Genomic DNA, 20737 nt, shown 5'->3' on the forward strand with positions numbered 1-20737 from the left:
GAAGGACAATGACACCGCAGTCCCACACTTCCTGCCTGAAACAGCACCATCAGAGAATGCGGAGGACAACAACGGAAATAAGCTTGGTGTTTAATATATGTAATGTTGATGGTTAATTATCCAATACATTAAATCAATCAGGTGATGTGGTTTCATGGAAACACTATGCATCCTAATGCTTTTGGTAGAAACCTCAATGACTAAACTCTATGACTCTGGTCCTGTCTGTCTCAAGGTCGTTCATTCGTTCCGCTACCGTGGAGGAACATGGGTGCTACAGGACCTCGCCACACTCCAGAGGACAGCCGGCCCGACTGAAAGACTCCTTCATCTAGCACGGCCATCACGCCGCGGAGAGAGAGAAGAAAACGTGTACGAGTCGAGGAAGACAAGAGAAGGAAAATGACTTGTCCATACCTGACTACCTCTGTAATATGAAATCCAATTTAGGGAAGAAGGGGGAAACGGAGAGATAAGAAGGGAGGTTTTTCTCCCCCTCCGCCGTGTCGCGCCGAGCCCCATCAACCAAGGCAAACACTAAATAATGAACAATACTGTGGCTGTCCCCCCATGATAAAACACACTCCATTAATGCCACTCGGCAGAATTAATGATAATTATGCCACGTTCGCCGCCCGTTCTCTTATTGAATTCTTATCTGAGCTGCCGAGGAGGAAGGAACAGCGCTCCGACTGTTTCCTCTTCCACCCCCCCAAAAAAACAATAGAAAGAAAATCCCTCATTTAAGTCGTCCAGAAAGGGGAAGTTCACAGAGGAAATAGGAACTTTTATAGGTGTAAAATGAAGGAGGTGACATGGGATGCAACAGAGGAAGAACTGTGACTTTCATGCTCTGGAACAGGTGATCACAACACTGAGTTTAAGATGGGCTGTGTCCTTTCTACAAGTGTGTGTGTGTGTGTGTGTGTGCGTGTGTGTGTGTGTGTGTGTGTGTGTGTGTGTGTTCTGAACCCTTCTGGGTGTGGTCTGAGCATCACCATCAAGGTTGTGATTACATATTGAAGGATGGCACAATTAGAATGATATTCTATCTGTATGGACACACCACCATAAGAGTTGGACTACAAGATCAGAAACATCCTCAGCCTGCTGATGACAATGGAACACACACACATTTTCACTGATAAATGAGGTCTCTGTAAAGACGGTGAGTAAAAGGTCTTTGACAGTTCTGAAACAAACCACACACTTCCAGGGCTAATTAGAGTGTGTATAAAGTGGTGTTTGTTTCTGGAGGCCCTCCTACCTGGCTCTAATTAGACGGTGGTAATTCACTCAGACAAACTCTTAATGACAGAGAGGAAAACTACTGCTGTGTGTGTGTGTGTGTGTGTGTGTGTGTGTGTGTGTGTGTGTGTGTGTGTGTGTGTGTGTGTGACAGAGAATAAATAACTACTGCTACTAATCATGCCTGTTAAGGTGTCAGACTACAGTGTGTGTACATATACATAGCATTGGGAGTGGATGTGTATACTAGTGGCAGTATCTAGAACAAAACGTTACACAGTCCATGTTAGCATTATGGAACCTCCTTGTGTTGTATACTGTTCATTCATTGGCTGTGTGGGACAGGTGTTGAACAAGCAGCCCTTCAGTCCACACACACACACACCTCACCCCTCCCCACGCACACCCCACCAACCCTGCATGAATGGAAGCCATAAGGTGTGTATGTATGTATGCCTGCCTCTGCGCGTGTGCGTGTATACTCACTGGCAGCGTGGGGCAGGTTGATGAAGAAGCCTTTGAGTCTGGAGGCCAGCCACTCCATGCTCTCCTGCAGGTTGGCAAGGGCCTTCAGGTCGCTCACGTCACGCAGGATCTCGTTCTGCGGGATCAGCTTGTCACCCAGGTTACCCGTCAGCACCTCTGACTCCTTGGCAAACGCCGCCCTGGATCGGTGGGAATGGAGGAGGAGAGAGGAAATGGAGGAGGAGAGAGGAGATGGAGGAGGAGAGAGGAGATGTAGGAGGAGAGAGGAAATGGAGGAGGAGAGAGGAAATGGAGGAGGAGAGAGGAAATGGAGGAGGAGAGAGGAAACAAAAAAAGTTGTATTAGACAAAATCAGTCAATGTGACTGTTCTAGACAGGTTCTAAAATGGTCATGAGAGTAGTTAGAACTAACCGTCTGATATTCAAACAAGGGTTAGCCTGGTCCCAGATCTGTTTGAACTAACGGTCTGATCTTCAAACAAGGGTTAGCCTGGTCCCAGATCTGTTTGAACTAACTGCCTGATCTTCAAACAAGGGTTAGCCTGGTCCCAGATCTGTTTGAACTAACTGCCTGATCTTCAAACAAGGGTTAGCCTGGTCCCAGATCTGTTTGTACCGTCTTTCCAAATCTGTTGGTCATTGTTTGGCTTCATAATGACAACTGGAGATGGGAAGCCCTGGGACCAGGGTAGAGAGAGATGGGTTTCTCTTCTGGATATAGGAGATGGGAAGCTCTGGGACCAGGGTAGAGAGAGAGGGTTTCTCTTCTGGATATAGGAGATGGGAAGCTCTGGGACCAGGGTAGAGAGAGAAGGGTTTCTCTTCTGGATATAGGAGATGGGAAGCTCTGGGACCAGGGTAGAGAGAGAAGGGTTTATCTTCTGGATATAGGAGATGGGGAGCTCTGGGACCAGGGTAGAGAGATAAGGGTTTCTCTTCTGGATATAGGAGATGAGAAGCTCTGGGACCAGGGTAGAGAGAGAAGGGTTTCTCTTCTGGATATGGGTTGTGCATTAAGAGTAGCGGCTTAAAACCTGTCAACAGCTCCAGATAAGGATTCCCTAGAATCAAGGAGAGGACAGTAGTGGAAGGCAGGAGGATAGTGAAAAGGAGAAGGACATTTATTGGGGGGTGAGGAGGATTAGGGGGGAGGGGACTATAATAACAATCCCACGGTCCCCTGCACAGAGGATGGCTGGCACCGTGTGGAGCTGTACCCTGGACGGACAGACAGACCAGTCACATCAACTCCAGCATGCATCTCAATGAGGCCTTGGGCTTCCAGTAATGACCTTCACTGTGATTTAGGACTGACTGACTAACTTAGTTCAGTCACCACAGGCCCAATGGCTAGCTAGTAACTGGAGCAGGAGCAGATAGAGAGGGAAGGGGAGAGAGACGTCATAGTAAAGGCTGGGTGGGTAGAAAGAGGAGGGAGAGAGAGAAAAAGACTCAACTGAGAGTGCATGCATGCGTGTGTGTGTGTGTGTGTGTGTGTGTGTGTGTGTGTGTGTGTGTGTGTGTGTGTGTGTGTGTGTGTGTGTGTGTGAGAGAAAGAAAGAAAGAGCGAGAGAGAGCTATATTTTAAGGCAATGCGACGTTTCAGACTTCACACATGTTAGCAGGCACATGACAAGAACACAGCCTTGAGGAGAAGACAGCAAAGAATATCCTCATTTTTTTGCGTGACTACTGACCAGCAGCCTTGGTGAATTCACTTCAATATCAAAACTCGAAAGAGAAAAAGAGAAAGAGAGAGAGAGAGAGAGAGAGAGAGGGAGAGAAAGGGAGAGAGAGGGAGAGAGAGGGAGAGAGAGAGCGAGAGAGAAAACAGAGAATGAAAGAGTGAGAGAGAAAACAGAATGAAAGAGAGCGAGAGAAAACAGAGAATGACAGAGAGCGAGAGAGAGAGAAAACAGAGAATGAAAGAGATCAGGAAGAACTGAATGACTTGTTCCAAGCAGGGCCCTTATTATTGGAGCGTGATCAAAAGGAGCGCTGGGTTGCCAGACGTGGAGCCTCTAATCCCTCCAAAGAATGTTGAAAATGTCTGTGGTTGTGACTCAAATTAAAAAAAGTCTAAAAGATTCTCCTTGCATTTAAATCCATCACCCATTCATTGATTTATTTACAATTCCAGGCCAATGAGCATCCTTCCTGAAGAGAGCACACATTGAAAGCTCTGTCAATAAGAATGACCCATCTTCTCCTCCCAAATTATTTGGATCCCTCCTTCCTTCAGATAAATAATGTTACATCCTTATGGAGCAATCACTACTTCCTGTACATGTCTGTCTTGTTCAACCACAGCATGTTGATGAAGGGCTGGAGGGAGTGAGGATACTGTTCTGTGTGTTTATGTTAGGGGGGGGGGCGGTGAGGATACTGTTCTGTGTGTTTATGCTAGGGTGGTGGGGATACTGTTCTGTGTGTTTATGTTAGGGTGGTGAGGATACTGTTCTGTGTGTTTATGTTAGGGTGGTGAGGATACTGTTCTGTGTGTTTATGTTAGGGTGGGGGGGCGGTGAGGATACTGTTCTGTGTGTTTATGTTAAGGTGGTGAGGATACTGTTCTGTGTGTTTATGTTAGGGTGGGGGGGGGGGGGGGGGCGGTGAGGATACTGTTCTGTGTGTTTATGTTAGGGCGGTGAGGATACTGTTCTGTGTGTTTATGTTAGGGTGGTGAGGATACTGTTCTGTGTGTTTATGTTAGGGTGGGGGGGCAGTGAGGATACTGTTCTGTGTGTTTATGTTAGGGTGGGGGGGTGGTGAGGATATTGTTCTGTGTGTTTGTGTTAGGGTGGCGAGGATACTGTTCTGTGTGTTTGTGTTAGGGTGGTGCGGATACTGTTCTGTGTGTTTATGTTAGGGTGGTGAGGATAGTGTTCTGTGTGTTTGTGTTAGGGTGGTGAGGATACTGTTCTGTGTGTTTGTGTTAGGGTGGAGGGGTGGTGAGGATACCGTTCTGTGTGTTTGTGTGAGGGTGGTGAGGATACTGTTCTGTGTGTTTGTGTTTGGGTGGTGAGGATACTGTTCTGTGTGTTTGTGTGAGGGTGGTGAGGATACCGTTCTGTGTGTTTGTGTGAGGGTGGTGAGAATACTGTTCTGTGTGTTTGTGTTAGGGTGGAGGGGTGGTGAGAATACTGTTCTGTGTGTTTGGGTGGTGAGGATACTGTTCTGTGTGTTTGTGTGAGGGTGGTGAGGATACTGTTCTGTGTGTTTGTGTTAGGGTGGTGAGGATATTGTTCTGTGTGTTTGTGTTAGGGTGGAGTGGTGGTGAGGATACTGTTCTGTGTGTTTGTGTGAGGGTGGTGAGGATACTGTTCTGTGTGTTTGTGTGAGGGTGGTGAGGATACTGTTCTGTGTGTTTGTGTTAGGGTGGTGAGGATACTGTTCTGTGTGTTTGTGTGAGGGTGGTGAGGATATTGTTCTGTGTGTTTGTGTTAGGGTGGCGGAATGGTAAGGATACCGTTCTGTGTGTTTGTGTGAGGGTGGTGAGGATACTGTTATGTGTGTTTGTGTTAGGGTGGTGAGGATACTGTTCTGTGTGTTTGTGTTAGGGTGGAGGGGTGGTGAGGATACCGTTCTGTGTGTTTGTGTGAGGGTGGTGAGGATACTGTTCTGTGTGTTTGTGTTTGGGTGGTGAGGATACTGTTCTGTGTGTTTGTGTGAGGGTGGTGAGGATACCGTTCTGTGTGTTTGTGTGAGGGTGGTGAGAATACTGTTCTGTGTGTTTGTGTTAGGGTGGAGGGGTGGTGAGAATACTGTTCTGTGTGTTTGGGTGGTGAGGATACTGTTCTGTGTGTTTGTGTGAGGGTGGTGAGGATACTGTTCTGTGTGTTTGTGTTAGGGTGGTGAGGATATTGTTCTGTGTGTTTGTGTTAGGGTGGAGTGGTGGTGAGGATACTGTTCTGTGTGTTTGTGTGAGGGTGGTGAGGATACTGTTCTGTGTGTTTGTGTGAGGGTGGTGAGGATACTGTTCTGTGTGTTTGTGTTAGGGTGGTGAGGATACTGTTCTGTGTGTTTGTGTGAGGGTGGTGAGGATATTGTTCTGTGTGTTTGTGTTAGGGTGGCGGAATGGTAAGGATACCGTTCTGTGTGTTTGTGTGAGGGTGGTGAGGATACTGTTCTGTGTGTTTGTGTGAGGGTGGTGAGGATACTGTTCTGTGTGTTTGTGCGAGGGTGGTGAGGATATTGTTCTGTGTGTTTGTGTTAGGGTGGCGGAATGGTAAGGATACCGTTCTGTGTGTTTGTGTGAGGGTGGTGAGGATACTGTTCTGTGTGTTTGTGTGAGGGTGGTGAGGATACTGTTCTGTGTGTTTGTGCGAGGGTGGTGAGGATACTGTTCTGTGTGTTTGTGTTAGGGTGGTGAGGATACTGTTCTGTGTGTTTGTGTTAGGGTGGTGAGGATACTGTTCTGTGTGTTTGTGTTATGGTGGTGAGGATATTGTTCTGTGTGTTTGTGTTAGGGTGGAGGCGTGGTGAGGATACTGTTCTGTGTGTTTGTGTGAGGGTGGTGAGGATACTGTTCTGTGTGTTTGTGTTTGGGTGGTGAGGATAGTGTTCTGTGTGTTTGTGTGAGGGTGGTGAGGATATTGTTCTGTGTGTTTGTGTTAGGGTGGTGAGGATACTGTTCTGTGTGTTTGTGTGAGGGTGGTGAGGATACTGTTCTGTGTGTTTGTGTTTGGGTGGTGAGGATAGTGTTCTGTGTGTTTGTGTGAGGGTGGTGAGGATACTGTTCTGTGTGTTTGTGTTTGGGTGGTGAGGATAGTGTTCTGTGTGTTTGTGTGAGGGTGGTGAGGATACTGTTCTGTGTGTTTGTATGAGGGTGGTGAGGATACTGTTCTGTGTGTTTGTGTTTGGGTGGTGAGGATACTGTTCCTTGTGTTTGTGTTTGGGTGGTGAGGATAGTGTTCTGTGTGTTTGTGTGAGGGTGGTGAGGATACTGTTCTGTGTGTTTGTGTGAGGGTGGTGAGGATATTGTTCTGTGTGTTTGTGTTAGGGTGGAGGGGTGGTAAGGATACCGTTCTGTGTGTTTGTGTGAGGGTGGTGAGGATACTGTTCTGTGTGTTTGTGTTAGGGTGGAGGGGTGGTAAGGATACCGTTCTGTGTGTTTGTGTGAGGGTGGTGAGGATACTGTTCCTTGTGTTTGTGTTTGGGTGGTGAGGATAGTGTTCTGTGTGTTTGTGTGAGGGTGGTGAGGATACTGTTCTGTGTGTTTGTGTTAGGGTGGTGAGGATACTGTTCTGTGTGTTTGTGTGAGGGTGGTGAGGATACTGTTCTGTGTGTTTGTGTGAGGGTGGTGAGGATACTGTTCTGTGTGTTTGTGTTAGGGTGGAGGGGTGGTAAGGATAACGTTCTGTGTGTTTGTGTGAGGGTGGTGAGGATACTGTTCTGTGTGAGGGTGGTGAGGATACTGTTCTGTGTGACCTGGTAAAGTCCTCCTCATCCTCTCTCTTCTGTCGGAGCTGTCTGGGCTGGGCCATGTTAGCCCAGTTGGGGAGAGACTGGAGCAGTCGGCTGATGTCCTCGTCCTTAGACCACGACGCACTGATGGTCAGCTTCTCCTCACACTGGACTATGCCCCTGGGACACACAGGACAGAGAGAGATCATGAACTGTACAGTACAGACAGACAGCATAGCATGAGGGTGGATGAGGACAGATTGCCTGCATGAGGATAACTGCTTAGCTGGATCAGTGCTTGAGTCCACAGAACCACCCATAGACACACAGCAGGCAGCTGAGGCACAGTGTTTACACACCCATAGAGGGAGTAACACCTGGTCAGGTGAGAGGAGAGGTAGAGGGGTAGAGGAGAGGTAGAGGATGGAGAGGTAGAGGATGGAGGGGTAGAGGATGGAGGGGTAGAGGAGAGGTAGAGGATGGAGGGGTAGAGGAGAGGTAGAGGATGGAGGGGTAGAGGAGAGGTAGAGGATGGAGGGGTAGAGGAGAGGTAGAGGATGAGAGGTAGAGGATGGAGGGGTAGAGGAGAGGTAGAGGATGGAGGGGTAGAGGAGAGGTAGAGGATGGAGGGGTAGAGGAGAGGTAGAGGGTAGAGGGGTAGAGGATGGAGGGGTAGAGGAGAGGTAGAGGATGGAGGGGTAGAGGAGAGGTAGAGGATGGAGGGGTAGGGGAGAGGTAGAGGGTGGAGGGGTAGAGGATGGAGGGGTAGAGGAGAGGTAGAGGATGGAGAGGTAGAGGATGGAGGGTAGAGGACGGAGGGGTAGAGGAGAGGTAGAGGATGGAGGGGTAGAGGATGATGGGGTAGAGGAGAGGTAGAGGATGGAGGGGTAGAGGATGGAGGGGTAGAGGACAGAGGGGTAGAGGACAGAGGGGTAGAGGACAGAGGGGTAGAGGAAAGGTAGAGGGGTGGAGGGGTGGAGGATGGAGGGGTAGAGGAGAGGTAGAGGATGGAGGGGTAGAGGAAAGGTAGAGGGGTGGAGGGGTAGAGGAGAGGTAGAGGATGGAGGGGTAGAGAATGGAGGGGTAGAGGATGGAGGGGTAGAGAATGGAGGGGTAGAGGATGGAGGGGTAGAGGATGGAGGGGTAGAGGATGGAGGGGTAGAGGAGAGGTAGAGGAAAGGTAGAGGGTGGAGGGGTAGAGGATGGAGGGGTAGAGAATGGAGGGGTAGAGGATGGAGGGGTAGAGAATGGAGGGGTAGAGGATGGAGGGGTAGAGGAAAGGTAGAGGGGTGGAGGGGTAAAGGATGGAGGGGTAGAGGATGGAGGGGTAGAGGATGGAGGGCTAGAGGATGGAGGGGTAGAGGAGGGGAGGCAGAGCGCTGGGTCTCCATCTGTACAGAGGTCAGCCTAAATCTCTCTGGGGTTCAGCCAGATGAAGACAAGCACAGCAGAGGTGTGAGCGTGTGTCAGAGAGAGAGAGCACTGCTGAAGCACAATATACCCTCAAGCAGAACAAATTGAGTGAAATGACATTTGTGTTTCTATACCTTCTAGCAAGGAAGAGAGGAACCACTTTCCTCAGTACAAGACCTCCATGTACTCCTTCAGCTGGTCCTGAGTCAGTCTAACTCTTACCTGTACGAGGTGTTGCAGACCTCCTTGTACTCCTTCAGCTGGTCCTGAGTCAGTCTAACTCTTACCTGTACGAGGTGTTGCAGACCTCCTTGTTCTCCTTCAGCTGGTCCTGAGTCAGTCTAACTCTTACCTGTACGAGGTGTTGCAGACCTCCTTGTTCTCGTTCAGCTGGTCCTGAGTCAGTCTAACTCTTACCTGTACGAGGTGTTGCAGACCTCCTTGTACTCCTTCAGCTGGTCCTGAGTCAGTCTAACTCTTACCTGTACGAGGTGTTGCAGACCTCCTTGTTCTCATTCAGCTGGTCCTGAGTCAGTCTAACTCTTACCTGTACGAGGTGTTGCAGACCTCCTTGTACTCCTTCAGCTGGTCCTGAGTCAGTCTAACTCTTACCTGTACGAGGTGTTGCAGACCTCCTTGTACTCCTTCAGCTGGTCCTGAGTCAGTCTAACTCTTACCTGTACGAGGTGTTGCAGACCTCCTTGTTCTCGTTCAGCTGGTCCTGAGTCAGTCTAACTCTTACCTGTACGAGGTGTTGCAGACCTCCTTGTACTCCTTCAGCTGGTCCTGAGTCAGTCTAACTCTTACCTGTACGAGGTGTTGCAGACCTCCTTGTACTCCTTCAGCTGGTCCTGAGTCAGTCTAACTCTTACCTGTACGAGGTGTTGCAGACCTCCTTGTACTCCTTCAGCTTGTCACAGACCATCTCCAGGAACTGGTTGGAGTAGGCACTCAGGTCCTGCATCAGAGTCATCAGGTCCTGGATGGACTTCTCCACGACTACTGTGCTCTGGAGAGGACACACAAATACAGGCTTAACACATTCAGAATGATACATGAAATGGTTAATTCCAGGCAGAAATAATCAAGCTCCTTACATGGAGAGAGGTAGAGAATATGTTTCAGCTGTTAATACTTAGACACTAGTGAAACTATGTTTTGTTCTTTGTTCTCATTATAAAAAAGAAGGCAGTTGAAATTATATATCAAATAAATAAATAAATATGAAACATATTGTGGTATGACGATGTGAAAGAGTCCTAACCTCATCCCACATAACGTTTTTCATTTCAACCACAAAACTGTCACTGTCGCCTCAGCTCTGAGCCCAGTGATCCTTGTAATTCAGCCACTCCCTTGTCCTCCCTTAACCACGAAACATATCACTGAGTCCCAAATGACACCCTATTCTCTATATAGTGTACTACTTTTGACCAGGTCCCAGGGCTCTGGACAAAAGTAGTACACTATACAGGGAATATGGTGCAATTTGGGACGCAGGATCTCCTTACAGCCACTAGAAGGAGAGCAGATGAAGTCTCCTGAAGCAGTGTAACACCAGTGTTGAGGAGTGGGACTGTCAAGTCTCTCCTGTCCGATGTGCAAAGCCGTCAGCAGGCAACCAATCTAATACAATGACTATATTCTCCTGTCAGGGACTGGATGCTGTTGGGAGCTTGTCATTGTCAACGATATACCACCATGTCAGAGGAGTGGCAGGAGGTGTGTGTGTGTGTGTGTGAGAGAGAGAGAGATCAGGTGAGTGTGTGTGTGTGTGTGTGTGTGTGTGTGTGTGTGTGTGTGTGTGTGTGAGAGAGAGAGATCAGGTGAGTTTGTGTGTGTGTGTGTGTGTGTGTGTGTGTGTGTGTGTGTGTGTGTGTGTGTGTGTGTGAGAGAGAGAGAGATCAGGTGAGTGTGTGTGTGTGTGTGTGTGTGTGTGTGTGTGTGTGTGTGAGAGAGAGAGAGATCAGGTGAGTGTGTGTGTGTGTGTGTGTGTGTGTGTGTGTGTGTGTGTGTGAGAGAGAGAGATCAGGTGAGTGTGTGTGTGTGTGTGTGTGTGTGTGTGTGTGTGTGTGTGTGTGAGAGAGAGAGATCAGGTGTGTGTGTGTGTGTGTGTGTGTGTGTGTGTGTGTGTGAGAGAGAGAGATCAGGTGAGTGTGTGTGTAGGTGTGTACCTATGCCTACACGCATGACAAGATCCCCAGTGAGCTCAGACAAAACTACAGTCATGACAGGTTAGCCAGTGTAGCGTAACAAATAGCAGGATGGAAGCAGACACTTCAATACACACACGCACACCTAACTTGACACCACTGCCACAGGCCTACACTACATGACCAGAAATATTTGGACACCTGCTGGTCGAACATGGGCGGTGAGGATACTGTTCTGTGTGAGGGTGGTGAGGATACTGTTCTGTGTGTTTGTGTGAGGCTGGTGAGGATACTGTTCTGTGTGTTTTTCAAAAGGGGAGACACTCTACACCCAAACTGCTACAGACCTATATCTATCCTACCCTGCCTTTCTAAGGTCTTCGAAAGCCAAGTTAACAAACAGATTACTGACCATTTCACATCCCACCACACCTTCTCCGCTATGCAACCTGGTTTCCGAGCTGGTCATGGGTGCACCTCAGCCACGCTCAAGGTCCTAAATGATATCATAACCGCCATCGATAAGAGACATTCTTGTGCAGCCGTATTCATCGACCTGGCCAAGCCTTTCGACTCTGTCAATCACCACATTCTTATCAACAGCCCTGGTTTCTCAAATGATTGCCTCGTCTGGTTCACCAACTACTTCTCTGATAGAGTTCAGTGTGTCAAATCGGAGGGCCTGTTGTCCGGACCTCTGGCAGTCTCTATGGGGGTGCCACAGGGTTCAATTCTCGGGCCGACTCTCTTTTCTGTATACATCAATGATGTTGCTCTTGCTGCTGGTGATTCTCTGATCCACCTCTACGCAGCCGACACCATTCTGTATACTTCTGGCCCTTCTTTGGACACTGTGTTAACTAACCTCCAGACAAGCTTCAATGCCATACAACTCTCCTTCCGTGGCATCCAACTGCTCTTAAATGCAGTTGGTGTAAAACTAAATGCATGCTATTCAACCGATCACTGCCTGCACCTGCCCTCCTGTCCAGCATCACTACTCTGGACGGTTCTGACCTAGAATATGTGGACAACTACAAATACCAAGGTGTCTGGTTAGACTGTAAACTCTCCTTCCAGGCTCACATTAAGCATCTCCAATCCAAAATTAAATCTAGAATTGGCTTCCGATATCGCAACAAAGCATCCTTCACTCATGCTGCCAAACATACCCTTGTAAAACTGACCAACCTACCGATCCTCGACTTCGGCGATGTAATTTACAAAATAGCCTCCAACACTTTACTCAACAAATTGGATGCAGTCTATCACAGTGCCATCTGTTTTGTCACCAAAGCCCCATATACTACCCAGCACTGCGACCTGTATGATCTCATTGGCTGGCCATTGCTTCATTCACGTCGCCAAGCCCACTGGCTCCAGGTGATCTACAAGTCTCTGCTAGGAGTGGTCATTCTTTGACTCACTATGTTCATGAAACACTAAAATCATGACTCTTAAGGAGTCAGAGTACAGTTTGTATACAGATGCTTGTATTTGTACACACATACTATTGGGAGTGGATGTGTATACTAGTGGCAGTATGTGCAGTCATCAGAACACCCGTTTCCCTGGCTACTGGTGAACAGTGAGGAACAACTATCATCTTTCCTCTTATTTAAATTATTAACTTATTTTTCCTCCCTCACTATTTTCTATAATGTCCATTCATTTCATCTGGTATTTTATCAATACAAATGTATTTCTTAGCGTGTGAGTTGTTTCTATGGGTCAGACCAAGACAAAGTGTGTTTGATTCAAATAAAGACTGATACTAGCGCACACAGTGGAGTGATCCATTGAAACTCACTAGCATTAGCCACAGCAGTGCTAAGCGCTAGTTTAGAAGTAGCACAGTGTTTCAAAGTGTGTAAGTAGCAGCAGCAGTGTTGGTTAGCAGTGGCAGCTGGCTGTACCAACTCTTACACTGTTGAAGATGTCCAGCTGTGGCAGCGTGTAGTCAGCAGGGAACAGCAGTGGCCTGAAGAGGGCAGTTACTGATTAAAGGGACTACTGGCTGGCCCCCTGGTCCCTCTTCCTGCTGGGGGGTAATGATCTGTAGCGCTGCCCATACCCAAAGCTCCACAAGGCTGGTCCCTGTCATGAAACTCCGCCAGGGGACCCCCCAGTCCCATTGCCCACGGCCCCCTGCCAGCCTGTCGGAGGAGAGCAGGGACCCATTCACTCAGCAGGGGAGGGCTGGAACTTCTAGACACAAGCAGACGTACAGGCACGTGCACTGTCGAACACACACACAGTACACACACAGTACACACACAGTACACACACAGTACACACACAGTACATACACAGTTCTCACACACAATTCTCACACACAGTTCTCACACACAGTACACACACACAGTACACACACAGTTCACACACAGTACACACACAGTACACACACAGTACGTACACAAACAGTCCAGAACCCCCAGTGAGTGTGTGATGGAGCCAGGAAGAGGACTTTCTCTATTTGTCATCACAGAGACGATGGAAGGAGTCGCTGTGAGAGCCAAGGAGATGATGGCCATCCTGTTATTGGGTAAGAACTAAAGCCAACTCCAATGAATCAGCCATACAACTGTTAGCTTTCACTTTCAAATCACCTTCAGTTGCTAAAAAACTTAAAAGAATGATGAACGATGAAATCTTCCCCTTTTGACCTCTCTCTTTCTTTCTTTCTTTTTCTCTCTTTCCTTGGTGTTTAAACACTAAGTCCACTATTCTTTCTCTCTCCTACTATGAGTTAGTGAGGCTGGATATCAGCAGGTCAGGAATGGTAAACAATGGATCCCAGATCCATTACTCCTGGAACAAATGCTCTGGCTCTGCTTGCCTTGTCTAATTCTGCTCATTTAACATAGCCATTCGTCTTTGCAGCAGAAATCATTAAACAGTCATCAAGGGCCGCAGATTGAGAGAAGGAGAGAGAGAGAGAGAGAGAGAGAGAGGGACGAAGGGCGAGAGAAGGAGAGAGAGAGAGAGAGAGAGAGAGACGAAGGGCGAGAGAAGGAGAGAGAAAGAGAGAGAGACGAAGGGCGAGAGAAGGAGAGAGAGAGAGAGAGAGCGCGAGAGGGACGAAGGGCGAGAGAAGGAGAGAGAGAGAGAGAGAGACGAAGGGCGAGAGAGAGAGAGAGAGAGAGAGAGAGAGAGAGAGAGGGACGAAGGAGAGAGAGAGAGAGAGGGGGACAAAGGGCGAGAGAAGGAGAGAGAGAGAGAGAGAGAGCGCGAGAGGGACGAAGGGCGAGAGAAGGAGAGAGAGAGAGACGAAGGACGAGAGAAGGAGAGAGAGAGAGAGAGAGAGAGAGAGAGAGAGGGACGAAGGGCGAGAGAAGGAGAGAGAGCGTGAGAGAAGGAGAGAGAGAGAGAGAGAGCGAGCGCGAGAGGGACGAAGGGCGAGAGAGACAGGGAAAGAGAGAGAGAATTCACAGAGGTCTTGACAACAGTGGGACCTCTCCATCTTATTTAACGGTTACACAAGGAGGAGACGAAATGCATTCTGGGGGCTGGTGAAACTTTTCCCATGAGACAACTTTATTGACAACTCACTCTCTTTCCACAAACACTCTAGCTTTAAGCAACAGACTCACAGTCACACTCTCTCTAGTACTCCTCTATAAAATGCATTAAAACCAGAGCACACACACACACAGTGAAACATGGCTGACTTGCACTTTGTACTTCCTTTTGTTCTATTTTGTGTCGGAGTCTAGCTGAAAGCAAATTTAATTGAGGCCGGCGATACACAAAATGGGTCTAGAAATTCAGCAATTTAACAGCATAAATTCCATCAGAGTGTGAAAGGCCCCATCTCTGAGAGCTAATGATGAAAAGAGTGCACAGTGAGCACTCAGACTGTCGTGTCATTGGCTGCCGTCGTTAATGCAGTGGTATCGCCATAGAAATGCCTGAGCAGGTGATAATAGCAGTTATTAGAGTTGTAAACACTCCTGAATACAGGCGAGAGCAGGGGAGGTATCCGGTGTAAGTGGCGGGATGTGTTCTTGATGACTTTGAAGCTCTAGTGTGATAATAGTACACCAGTCATCTTCCTATAAAGAGACTGATCTAAGGAACAGTTTCTCTCATTCCTCTCACTGATTGTGATGATAGAGGACATATTGAGCATTTTTGGACCTTGAGTGCATCAGAGTGTCCTGAGTGAAATAGCGAAAGGAACTTAAAGCTGCCATGATGCACACTGGTCAAAAACTGGTAGAATCAACGTTGTTTCAATGTAATCTCAACCCAAAAAATATAATTGATGACGTTGAATCAACGCGGAAAACAGATTGGATGAGCAAAAAGTCCCAACTTTTAACATAAATCCAATGAGATGGTGATATTTTTGGTTGATTTCACATTGAATTCACGTTAGTTGACAACTCAACCAAATGTAAATCAAAACTAGACGTTGAACTGCCGTCTGTGCCCAGTGGATGCTCTCTATTGAATGGTCCACTACTAGGCCTTGCCATATTGCTGAAACTGTAGAATTGATCAAATAAAATGGTATTAAATGTACAGACTGAATTGACATGGAAACTATCCCTAATCTTCTACCCCTGTACTGCTGTCCTGTCTCTGTTACGAACAGATCCACACATTCAAGGTCCTGGAGAGGGGTCTGGAGAGGGCTGTAAAGGGGCTCAGTCGTGCCCCTGAAACGGGTCAGGGGTTTCCCCATTAATCGAGGGGCGGCCCCCATGGATCGAGAGGGCCAGAGCATTTAACCCCGTGCGTTCCGCCACGTCACTCTCATCACTGACCCAAAACCGCTGACTCCTGTGTCGGCTGAGAATCGTGTCACCCCACATTCAAGTCTGCAGGGCAGGGTACTACAAACACAAATAACATGCTCATACACACACACACACACACAGAAGTAGCAGAAGCATGTGGGCCGTCCGGCGTGTGCAGAGGGAGTCTCAGAGGCGTGAGGCCATGCTGACGTTGATGAATGATCTGCCAGACGCTGTCCTACTCATGTGTGACTCCCCTTTACCCCAGTGAGGGAGGGCTGTGTGTTTGGTTATGAAAGGGTAGATTCTCTTTGTAAAAGTGTTTGTTCCAGTGTGTGTGTGGGGGGGGGGGTGCGCATGCATATGTGTGTGTGTGTGTGTGTAAGGTTGTAAAATAATTGATTATCTTTCTGTGTGTGTTTGTTCCAGTGTGCATGTATGCGTGCTGGTGTGCGTGTGTTCACGCAGTAAATTGTAAATAACACATGCAGTAGTTCTGCAAACAAACCTTGGCTGGATGGCATTAGACATGTTAGGCCCTGCTTCAATCTAAATGGAAATATAAACCTTATCTCTCTCCCTCCCTCCCGTTTGAGGATTGGTGTTCACTTCATAGGAACGATTCAATGTTTGTGTCCAAATGGCACCCTAACCCCTACATAGTGCACTACTTTTGACCAGAACGCTATGAGCCCTGGTCAAAAGTAGTGCAATATAATAGGAATAGAGCGCCATTTAAGATGTAAACAGTCACATGACAATGAAATGTCACTAAAAAAATGAGCTTCTTCTCGAGGCCTCTTCATAGAAGAGTGGAAAACACCTATCACAAGCTGTCACCTCCGATCACGTCAAATCAAAGGCCTCTCTGGTGAGTTAAAGTGCAGATCACAGCCAATCAGCACCCGCTGTTAGTGTTTACATCAGTGAATGCATCCAACCAACTACTTCTCTAATGGAATGATGCACAAATTGAGAGCGGAATGTCATAGTTCCTCACAGAGAGATGCTTATGTACAACCCCTGGAAAAAGAGCAGCATGTATTGTGGTCTTATTCACATACAGTATCATGCACAATGAACTAATGAAAGGGTTTGGATAATGTATGGGTCAAGCCGACAGCATGTGCACAAGTAGGGTTGAATATTTTCCCGGTATTTTACAAAATGTTCCAACCTAAGAACAAATCACTTTTCTCCAGGGTAACACCGGTATTTCCCACCACAACCGGAAGTGACATTTAAAAAGCATATAAAACATATACATGTATGGATTTGATTAGAGGTTTGATCGGTAACAAAGTTCAAGCCTTATGCTACCGGAGTCTGATGAGCCATACATTAAAGACATTTTGTGATCCATCGCCCATCGATTGTGCCATTATCCAATACAGAGCCTGATATATAGGCTACCACACATTATGCCTGACAGAAAAACACAAAAGTCTGGACTGCAGTCTATTACTGTATTGTATTGAATGATACTGTATTACATGGACTAACTTTACAGACATTGTTCAAACCATGAAGCTGGGAGAGAACATGCTATGCTGGTGCAGGACACGCGGCCTACAAAGTGACTATTACAGGCAAGAAAATATAATAGGGTATATTTTCAATGTTTAGAATTAGTAGGATGATGGGGCGGCAGGGTAGCCTAGTGGTTAGAGCGTTGGACTAGTAACCAAAAAGTTGCAAGTTCAAATCCCCCAGCTGACAAGGTACAAATCTGTCATTCTGCCCTGAATAGGCAGTTAACCCACTGTTCCTTGACCTTAAATAAAGGTTAAATAAAAAATATATATAGGCTACCTTTTATAATATTTCCCGTAATGTTGTGTGCGTACTAGCCTACCTCCTCTACCTATTGTCACTTCATTCCCACCATTCCCACTCCCTCGCCATCAACAGTTAAATGAAATACGTTTCTAGGACAGCATGAGCTAAGGAGAGAAGCCAGCGGAGTGCAGGGGCATTCTGCCCAAGAGACAAAGGCAGTAAGTTTGAAGCTTACGCATAACCCATCATTCATTAGCTAAATAGAAGGCTAATACAGCATTGCATTAATTACCTGAAAGAGGTCAGAGAACACATTGATATATTGAGATATATACAGTGGCATGAAAAAGTATGCGAACCCTTTGAAATGACCTGGATTTCTCAACAAACACAGTCTGCTTAAACTAATAACACACAACCAATTCTATGTTTTCATGTCTTTACTGAACACACCGTGTAAACATTCACAGTGCAGGGTGGGAAAAGTATGTGAACCCTTGGATTTAATAACTGGTTGACCCTCCTTCGGCAGCAACAACCTCAACCAAACATTTTCTGTAGTTGCTGATCAGACCTGCACAACGGTCAGGAGAAATTTTGGACCATTCCTCTTTACAAAACTGTTTCAATTCAGCAATATTCTTGGGATGTCTGGTGTGAACCACTCTCGAGGTCATGCCACACCATCTCGATCGGGTTGAGGTCAGGACTGACTGGGCCACTCCAGAAGGCATATTTTCTTCTGTTGAAGCCATTCTGTTGTTGATTTACTTCTGTGTTTTGGGTCGTAGTACTGTTGCATCACCTAACTTCTGTTGAGCTTCAACTGGTGGACAGATAGCCTTACATTCTTCTGTAAAATGTCTTGAAAAATTTCGGAATTCATTTTTCCTTCGACGATCACAATATGTCCAGGCCCTGAGGCAGCAAAGCAGCCCCAAACCATGATGCTCCTTCCCCCATACTTTACAGTTGGAATGAGGTTTTGATGTTGGTGTGCTGTGCCTTTTTTCTCCACACATAGTGTTGTGTGTTCCTTCCAAACAACTCAACTGTAGTTTCATCTGTTCACAGACTATTTTGCCAGTAGCGCTGTGGAACATCCAGGTGCACTTTTACAACTTCAGAAGCGCAGCAATGTTTTTTGGGGACAGTATTGGCTCCTTCCGTGGTGTCCTCCCTTGAACACCATTCTTGTTTAGTATTTTACGTATCGTAGACTGAGATGTTAGCATGTTCCAGAGATTTCTGTAAGTCTTTAGCTGACACTCTAGGATACTTCATAACCTCACTGAGCATTCTGCGCTGTGCTCTTGCAGTCATCTTTGCGGGACGGCCATTCCAAGGGAGAGTAGCAACAGTGCTGAACTTTCTCCATTTATAGACAATGTGTCTTACTGTGGACTGATGAACATCAAGGCTTTTAAGAGATATTTTGTAAACCTTTCCAGCTTTATGCAAGTCAACAATTCTTAATCTTAGGTCTTCTGAGATGTATTTTATTCAAGGCATGGTTCACATCAGGCAATACTTCTTGCAAATAGCAAACTAAAATTTAGTGAGTGTTTTTTATAGGGCAAGGCGGCCCTAACCAACATCTCCAATCTCGTCTCATTGATAGGACTTTTGGAGAAGTCATTAGCCTAGGGTTCACATACTTGTGAATGTTTAAATGACATGAATGTTGAATGTTTAAATGACAATAATTTGTGTGTTATTAGTTTAAGCACACTGTGTTTGTCTATTGTTGTGACTTAGATGAAGATCAGATCAAATTGGATGACCAATTTATGCAGAAATCCAGGTAATTCCAAAGGGTTCACATACTTTTTCTTGCCACTGTATACAGTGCATTTGTACTGTATTCAGACCCCTTGACTTTTTCCACATTTTGTTACATTACAGCCTTATTCTAACATTATTATTATTATTTAAATGTCCTCATCAATCTAAACACAATACCCCATAATGACAGAGTGAACAAAAAAAATGTCTAAAAACATGTTTTTGCTTCGTCATTATGGGGTACTGTGTGTAGATTGAAGAGAAGAAAAAAAACTATTCAATCCATTTTAGAATAAGGCAACAAAATGTGGATAAAGTCAAGGGGTCTGAATACTTTCAGAATGCACTGTGTGGGTGGGTGTGTATATACACTACTGTTCAAAAGTTTGGGGTCACTTAGAAAAATCCTTGTTTTTGAAAGAAAAGCAAATTTTTTTCTGTCCATTAAAATAACATCAAATTGATCAGAAATACAGTGTAGACATTGTTAATGTTGTAAATGACTACTGTAGCTGTAAACGGCTGATTTCTTTTGGAATATCTACATAGGCGTACAGAGGCCCATTATCAGAAACCATCACTCCTGTGTTCCAATAGCACATTGTATTAGCTAATCCAAGTTTAGCATTTTAAAATGCTAATTGATCATTAGAAAACCCTTTTGAAATTATGTTAGCACAGCTGAAAACTGTTGTTCTGATTAAATAAGCAATAAAACGGGTCCTTCTTTAGACTAGTTGAGTATCTGGAGCATCAGCATTTGAGGGTTCGATTACAGGCTCAAAACTTTCTTCTGAAACTCGTCAGTCTATTCTTGTTCTGAGAAATGAAGGCTCTTCCATGCAAGAAATTGCCAAGAAACTGAAGATCTGGTACAACGCTGTGTACTACTCCCTTCACAAAAGAGTGCAAACGGGCTCTAACCAGAATAAAAAGAGTGGGAGGCCCCGGTGCACAACTGAGCAAAAGTACATTAGAGTGTCTAGTTTGAGAAACAGACTCCTCAAGTCCTCAAGTCCTCAACTCGCTGCTTCATTAAATAGTAGCCGCAAAACACCAGTCTCAACATCAACAGTGAAGAAGCGACTCCGGGATGCTGGCCTTCTAGGCAGAGTTCCTCTGTCCAGTGTCTGTGTTCTTCTGCCCATCAATCTTTTCTTATTATTGGGCAGTCTGAGATATGACTTTGTATTTGCAACTCTGCCTAGAAGGCCAGCATCCCAGAGTCACCTCTTCACTGTTGACGTTGAGACTGGTGTTTTGCTGTTCTTAACTAACTTGCCTAGTTAAATAAAGCCTCAATTAAAAACATTTAAAAATAACCAGCATGGCTACCCCTTCATTCTGCAGCAAAACGCCATCCCATTTGGTTTGCGCTTAGTGGGACTATCATTTGTCTTTCAACAGGACAATGACCCAACACACATTCCATATGTGTTATTTCATAGTTTTGATGTCTTCACTATTATTCTACCATGTAGAAAATAGTCAAATAAAGAAAACCCCTAGAATGAGTAGGTGTCCAAACGTTTGACTGGTACTGTAGATCTTGAAGATGATTAGGCCTATCTATTTTGGATGCAATTTTAATAGAATTGATGGAGAGAGAGAACGACAGAGTGCTCGCGTGCGCACTGATTTAAAGCAAAGATATTCGAGTGATAGGCTGTTGTAAAACTCTGCAGCAATGATATTCGAGTGATAGGCTGTTGTAAAACTCTG

General features: G+C 46.2%; 1 protein-coding gene across 1 annotated transcript in view; it reads right to left on the reverse strand.

Annotated features, from left to right (window-relative positions):
- LOC110513021 (exocyst complex component 4) overlaps nucleotides 1-20737 on the reverse strand; it is a 234029-nt gene that overhangs the window by 58642 nt on the left and 154650 nt on the right. The window contains exons 12-14 of the mRNA XM_090199128.1: nucleotides 9426-9562; nucleotides 7165-7320; nucleotides 1735-1913 (exon numbers count right to left, since the gene is read on the reverse strand). Of these exons, the coding sequence (XP_090055254.1) occupies nucleotides 1735-1913; nucleotides 7165-7320; nucleotides 9426-9562 (472 nt within the window). The remainder of the gene's footprint in view (nucleotides 1-1734; nucleotides 1914-7164; nucleotides 7321-9425; nucleotides 9563-20737) is intronic.

This window comes from Oncorhynchus mykiss, chromosome 15 (genome assembly GCF_057628025.1).
Source record: "Oncorhynchus mykiss isolate SJ-2025 chromosome 15, ASM5762802v1, whole genome shotgun sequence".
Classification (NCBI taxonomy): Eukaryota; Metazoa; Chordata; class Actinopteri; order Salmoniformes; family Salmonidae; genus Oncorhynchus; species Oncorhynchus mykiss.